The sequence below is a fragment of the Oncorhynchus mykiss genome, chromosome 30 (genome assembly GCF_013265735.2).
Source record: "Oncorhynchus mykiss isolate Arlee chromosome 30, USDA_OmykA_1.1, whole genome shotgun sequence".
NCBI lineage: Eukaryota > Metazoa > Chordata > Actinopteri > Salmoniformes > Salmonidae > Oncorhynchus > Oncorhynchus mykiss.
Window position 1 is genome coordinate 3,721,539 of NC_050570.1, and position 7,302 is coordinate 3,728,840.

At 39.2% G+C, this 7,302-nt stretch overlaps 1 protein-coding gene across 2 annotated transcripts in view; it reads left to right on the plus strand.

Moving 5' to 3' along the window:
- The window catches only part of ddb2 (damage-specific DNA binding protein 2), a 37,993-nt gene extending 32,931 nt beyond the window's left edge, over positions 1-5,062 (plus strand). For both annotated transcript variants that reach the window (XM_036968860.1, XM_036968859.1), the window contains exons 10-11: positions 1,740-1,785; positions 4,736-5,062. In XM_036968860.1, coding sequence (XP_036824755.1) covers positions 1,740-1,785; positions 4,736-4,992 — 303 coding nt within the window. In that variant the 3' untranslated portion in view covers positions 4,993-5,062. The remainder of the gene's footprint in view (positions 1-1,739; positions 1,786-4,735) is intronic.
- Positions 5,063-7,302: the final 2,240 nt, after the last annotated feature.

A 7,302-nucleotide genomic window follows, 5' to 3' on the forward strand; every position in this document is an offset into this window, starting at 1 on the left:
TTAATGTCAGTGTTAGCCTGTAGCCTTAGTTTAATGTCAGTGTTAGCCTGTAGCCTTAGTTTAATGTCAGCGGTAGCCTGTAGCCTTAGTTTAATGTCAGTGTTAGCCTGTAGCCTTAGTTTAATGTTAGCCTGTAGCCTTAGTTTAATGTCAGTGTTAGCCTGTAGCCTTAGTTTAATGTCATCGTTAGCCTGTAGCCTTAGTTTAATGTCAGTGTTAGCCTGTAGCCTTAGTTTAATGTCATCGTTAGCCTGTAGCCTTAGTTTAATGTCAGTGTTAGCCTGTAGCCTTAGTTTAATGTTAGCCTGTAGCCTTAGTTTAATGTCAGTGTTAGCCTGTAGCCTTAGTTTAATGTAACAGTTAGCCTGTAGCCTTAGTTTAATGTCAGCGTTAGCCTGTAGCCTTAGTTTAATGTCAGTGTTAGCCTGTAGCCTTAGTTTAATGTCAGTGTTAGCCTGTAGCCTTAGTTTAATGTTAGCCTGTAGCCTTAGTTTAATGTCAGTGTTAGCCTGTAGCCTTAGTTTAATGTCAGTGTTAGCCTGTAGCCTTAGTTTAATGTCAGTGTTAGCCTGTGGCCTTAGTTTAATGTCAGCGTTAGCCTGTAGCCTTAGTTTAATGTCAGTGTTAGCCTGTAGCCTTAGTTTAATGTCAGTGTTAGCCTGTAGCCTTAGTTTAATGTCAGCGTTAGCCTGTAGCCTTAGTTTAATGTCAGCGTTAGCCTGTAGCCTTAGTTTAATGTCAGTGTTAGCCTGTAGCCTTAGTTTAATGTCAGTGTTAGCCTGTAGCCTTAGTTTAATGTCAGTGTTAGCCTTTAGCCTTAGTTTAATGTCATCGTTAGCCTGTAGCCTTAGTTTAATGTCAGTGTTAGCCTGTAGCCTTAGTTTAATGTCAGCGTTAGCCTGTAGCCTTAGTTTAATGTCAGCGTTAGCCTGTAGCCTTAGTTTAATGTCAGTGTTAGCCTGTAGCCTTAGTTTAATGTCAGTGTTAGCCTGTAGCCTTAGTTTAATGTCAGTGTTAGCCTTTAGCCTTAGTTTAATGTCATCGTTAGCCTGTAGCCTTAGTTTAATGTCAGTGTTAGCCTGTAGCCTTAGTTTAATGTTAGCCTGTAGCCTTAGTTTAATGTCAGTGTTAGCCTGTAGCCTTAGTTTAATGTCAGCGTTAGCCTGTAGCCTTAGTTTAATGTCAGTGTTAGCCTGTAGCCTTAGTTTAATGTCAGTGTTAGCCTGTAGCCTTAGTTTAATGTCAGCGGTAGCCTGTAGCCTTAGTTTAATGTCAGTGTTAGCTTGTAGCCTTAGTTTAATGTTAGCCTGTAGCCTTAGTTTAATGTCAGTGTTAGCCTGTAGCCTTAGTTTAATGTCATCGTTAGCCTGTAGCCTTAGTTTAATGTCAGTGTTAGCCTGTAGCCTTAGTTTAATGTTAGCCTGTAGCCTTAGTTTAATGTCAGTGTTAGCCTGTAGCCTTAGTTTAATGTCAGTGTTAGCCTGTAGCCTTAGTTTAATGTCAGCGTTAGCCTGTAGCCTTAGTTTAATGTCAGCGTTAGCCTGTAGCCTTAGTTTAATGTTAGCGTTAGCCTGTAGCCTTAGTTTAATGTTAGCGTTAGCCTGTAGCCCTTGGACTTTGATATGGAAAGTGATGAAGCTGTTTTTTACAAGTCTTCAATTATGTATTTGTGCTGCACTGTTGTTCAAGCCATCATTGGGTCAAAAATAATGTCAATTTTTAAATCTCTGCCTTTCCAGGTCAACAAGTTCAATCCAATGGGAGATGTTTTAGGATCTGGGATGGGTGAGTCTGTATTATAAATACTGGACTATGTTTGTAATCTAGACTAACTAATCCACTAACTGTTTTTGTAATCTAGACTAACTAATCCACTAACTATGTTTGTAATCTAGACTAGCTAATCCACTAACTGTGTTTGTAATCTAGACTAACTAATCCACTAACTGTGTTTGTAATCTAGACTAACTAATCCACTAACTGTGTTTGTAATCTAGACTAACTAATCCACTAACTATGTTTGTAATCTAGACTAACTAATCCACTAACTGTTTTTGTAATCTAGACTAACTAATCCACTAACTATGTTTGTAATCTAGACTAGCTAATCCACTAACTGTGTTTGTAATCTAGACTAACTAATCCACTAACTGTGTTTGTAATCTAGACTAACTAATCCACTAACTGTGTTTGTAATCTAGACTAACTAATCCACTAACTATGTTTGTAATCTAGACTAACTAATCCACTAACTATGTTTGTAATCTAGACTAACTAATCCACTAACTATGTTTGTAATCTAGACTAACTAATCCACTAACTGTGTTTGTAATCTAGACTAACTAATCCACTAACTGTGTTTATAATCTAGACTAACTAATCCACTAACTATGTTTGTAATCTAGACTAACTAATCCACTAACTATGTTTGTAATCTAGACTAACTAATCTACTAACTGTGTTTGTAATCTAGACTAACTAATCCACTAACTATGTTTGTAATCTAGACTAACGAATCCACTAACTATGTTTGTAATCTAGACTAACTAATCCACTAACTGTGTTTGTAATCTAGACTAACTAATCCACTAACTACGTTTGTAATCTAGACTAGCTAATCCACTAACTATGTTTGTAATCTAGACTAACTAATCCACTAACTGTGTTTGTAATCTAGACTAACTAATCCACTAACTGTGTTTGTAATCTAGACTAGCTAATCCACTAACTATGTTTGTAATCTAGACTAACTATTCCACTAACTATGTTTGTAATCTAGACTAACTATTCCACTAACTATGTTTGAAATCTAGACTAACTAATCCACTAACTGTGTTTGTAATCTAGACTAACTAATCCACTAACTACGTTTGTAATCTAGACTAACTAATCCACTAACTACGTTTGTAATCTAGACTAACTAATCCACTAACTACGTTTGTAATCTAGACTAACTAATCCACTAACTACGTTTGTAATCTAGACTAGCTAATCCACTAACTATGTTTGTAATCTAGACTAACTAATCCACTAACTGTGTTTGTAATCTAGACTAACTAATCCACTAACTATGTTTGTAATCTAGACTAACTAATCCACTAACTACGTTTGTAATCTAGACTAGCTAATCCACTAACTATGTTTGTAATCTAGACTAACTAATCCACTAACTAATCCACTAACTATGTTTGTAATCTAGACTAACTAATCCACTAACTAATCCACTAACTGTGTTTGTAATCTAGACTAACTAATCCACTAACTGTGTTTGTAATCTAGACTAGCTAATCCACTAACTATGTTTGTAATCTAGACTAACTAATCCACTAACTATGTTTGTAATCTAGACTAACTATTCCACTAACTATGTTTGTAATCTAGACTAACGAATCCACTAACTATGTTTGTAGCTGGAAATATTCTAAATTGTTTGATTCTTTTGCTAAAAATCAGTCTTCAATTTGGGAATAGGGTGCCAGGCTCTGGTCTAGAGTAGTGTACTATATAGGGAATAGGGTTCTGGTCTAAAGTAGTGCCCTATATAGGGAATAGGGTGCCAGGCTCTGGTCTAGAGTTGTGTACTATATAGGGAATAGGTTTCTGGTGTAAAGTAGTGCCCTATATAGGGAATAGGGTGCCAGGCTCTGGTCTAGAGTAGTGTACTATATAGGGAAAAGGGTTCTGGTCTAAAGTAGTACACTATATAGGGAATAGGGCTCTGGTCTAAAGTAGTGCCCTATATAGGGAATAGGGCTCTGGTCTAAAGTAGTGTACTATATAGGGAATAGGGCTCTGGTCTAAAGTAGTGCACTATATAGGGAATAGGGTGCTAGCCCTGGTCTAAAGTAGTGCTCTATATAGGGAATAGGGTGCCAGTCCTAGTCAAAAGTAGTGCACTATATAGGGAATAGGGCTCTGGTCTAAAGTAGTACCACTATATAGGGAATAGGGAGGGCCCTGGTCTAAAGTAGTGCACTATATAGGGAATAGGGCTCTGGTCTAAAGTAGTGCACTATATAGGGAATAGGGCTCTGGTCTAAAGTAGTGCCACTATATAGGGAATAGGGCTCTGGTATAAAAGTAGTGCACTATATAGGGAATAGGGCTCTGGTCTAAAGTAGTGCACTATATAGGGAATAGGGCTCTGGTCTATAGTAGTACCACTATATAGGGAATAGGGCTCTGGTCTATAGTAGTACCACTATATAGGGAATAGGGCTCTGGTCTAAAGTAGTGCCCTATATAGGGAATAGGGCTCTGGTCTAAAGTAGTGCACTATATAGGGAATAGGGCTCTGGTCTAAAGTAGTGCCCTATATAGGGAATAGGGCTCTGGTCTAAGGTAGTGCACTATATAGGGAATAGGGCTCTGGTCTATAGTAGTACCACTATATAGGGCTCTGGTCTAAAGTAGGTGCCCTATATAGGAAATAGGGCTCTGGTCTATAGTTGTGTATTATATAGGGAATAGGGCTCTGGTCTAAAGTAGTGCACTATATAGGGAATAGGGCCCTGGTCTATAGTAGTACCACTACATAGGGAATAGGGCTCTGGTCTATAGTAGTGTACTATATAGGGAATAGGGCTCTGATCTATAGTAGTGTACTATATAGGGAATAGGGCTCTGGTCTAAAGTAGTGCACTACATAGGGAATAGGGCTCTGGTCTGAAGTAGTGCACTACACAGGGAATAGGGCTCCATTTGGGACAATAAGGCTTTTGTGTTCCAACCACAGGAGTGAACATCCTAGTGTGGAACAGAGTGGAGACATTGGCTGGTAAGCAGCAGAGAGGAGAGCTACAACAGGAAGCAGGAGTCCAGGTTGGCAGAGGTCGAGGCCAGCGGAGGAGAAGAGGGGAGACTCGGAGGGGGGGAGGGACGGGGGGACGGGGGCGAGAGGATGAGGACGACATTGGGAAGCTGAAGAAGAAGCTATCTTTGTCCTCGGGGACCAGAACCAGAACATCCAGGGACACAGAAGGGTCCAAATAAATAATCAGGGAGAAAGAGAGAGGTTTATTGTGTGTTTCCTTTATTTTGGTAGTTACCCGACAATGTCATAGACAACTAACTACCAAAATAAAGGAAACACCAACATACAGTGTTTTAATAGGGTGTTGGACCACCACCAACCAACCAGAACAGATTCAATGCTCCTTGGTATAGATTCTACAAGTGTCTGGAACTCTATTGGAGGGACGCGACACCATTCTTCCACCAGAAATTACATCATTTGGTGTTTTGTTGATGGTGGTGGAAAAACACTGTCTCAGGCGGCGCTCCAGAATCTCCCAAGAGTGTTCAATTGGGTTGACTGATACACATCCTCTATGTTCCTTTGAGAGCCCTCTTTCAGTCACTGAGATCTGGTGACTGAGACACATCCTCTATGTTCCTCTGAGAGCCCTCTTTCAGTCACTGAGATCTGGTGACTGAGACACATCCTCTATGTTCCTTTGAGAGCCCTCTTTCAGTCACTGAGATCTGGTGACTGATACACATCCTCTATGTTCCTTTGAGAGCCCTCTTTCAGTCACTGAGATCTGGTGACTGAGACACATCCTCTATGTTCTTTGGAGAGCCCTCTTTCAGTCACTGAGATCTGGTGACTGAGACACATCCTCTATGTTCTTTGAGAGCCCTCTTTCAGTCACTGAGATCTCTTCTTCTAGCCATAATGGGCAACTCGGCATATTTTTTTTTTACCTGACCCTAAGCATGATGGGATGTTAATTTCTTAATTACCTCAGGAACCACACCTGTGTGGAAGCACCTACTTTCAATTTACTGTGTATCATTTACTCAAGTGTTTATTTTATTTAGTCATTTTCCTGTCTGCATTTGTAATCTGTTACCTTTGTCTTGTTCAAATCATGTGTTTTATTGAAAATGTTCCATTCCCTTTGTTATAAACAGGAACAATCGTGACTTTGACTCCACACAACACAACATCCACAGATGTTTCAATCGTGGCTTTGACTCCACACAACACAACATCCACAGATGTTTCAATCGTGACTTTGACTCCACACAACACAACATCCACAGATGTTTCAATCGTGGCTTTGACTCCACACAACACAACATCCACAGATGTTTCAATCGTGACTTTGACTCCACACAACACAACATCCACAGATGTTTCAATCGTGGCTTTGACTCCACACAACACAACATCCACAGATGTTTCAATCGTGGCTTTGACTCCACACAACACAACATCCACAGATGTTTCAATCGTGACTTTGACTCCACACAACACAACATCCACAGATGTTTCAATCGTGGCTTTGACTCCACACAACACAACATCCACAGATGTTTCAAATATGTCTGACAACACATATCTTGTGTTTCAGATGTTTTATATATCTCTGTTTCTGGTGATAAATTGTTACGTTTTATAAACAGTTCATACTTTATTAAAACATTTCATTTTGAGCTTGAACTTGATTGTGTATTTATTCTTCACCTTAAACTGATGAATAGTTAGCCTGGTACCTTAAACTGATGAATAGTTAGCCTGGTCCCTTAAACTGATGAATAGTTAGCCTGGTACCTTAAACTGATGAATAGTTAGCCTGGTACCTTAAACGGATGAATAGTTAGCCTGGTCCCTTGAACTGATGAATAGTTAGCCTGGTACCTTAAACTGATGAATAGTTAGCCTGGTACCTTAAACTGATGAATAGTTAGCCTGGTACCTTAAACTGATGAATAGTTAGCCTGGTACCTTAAACTGATGAATAGTTAGCCTGGTACCTTAAACTGATGAATAGTTAGCCTGGTACCTTAAACTGATGAATAGTTAGCCTGGTACCTTAAACTGATGAATAGTTAGCCTGGTCCCTTAAACTGATGAATAGTTAGCCTGGTACCTTAAACTGATGAATAGTTAGCCTGGTACCTTAAACTGATGAATAGTTAGCCTGGTACCTTAAACTGATGAATAGTTAGCCTGGTCCCTTAAACTGATGAATAGTTAGCCTGGTACCTTAAACTGATGAATAGTTAGCCTGGTACCTTAAACTGATGAATAGTTAGCCTGGTACCTTAAACTGATGAATAGTTAATCTAGTCCCTTAAACTGATGAATAGTTAGCCTGGTACCTTCAACTGATGAATAGTTAGCCTGGTCCCTGTTGAAGGAATTCTAAATTCCTCTGTTTTATTTCCCAATCAGAATTAAACACTCTGTCAATGCATTTAAGGGTTTGTAAGACCCTATATATTTTATAAGAATGGACAGAGCCCCGGTCTTAAAAGTCAGGTAACAGCGTTTAATTCAAGAGAGTACTGGTA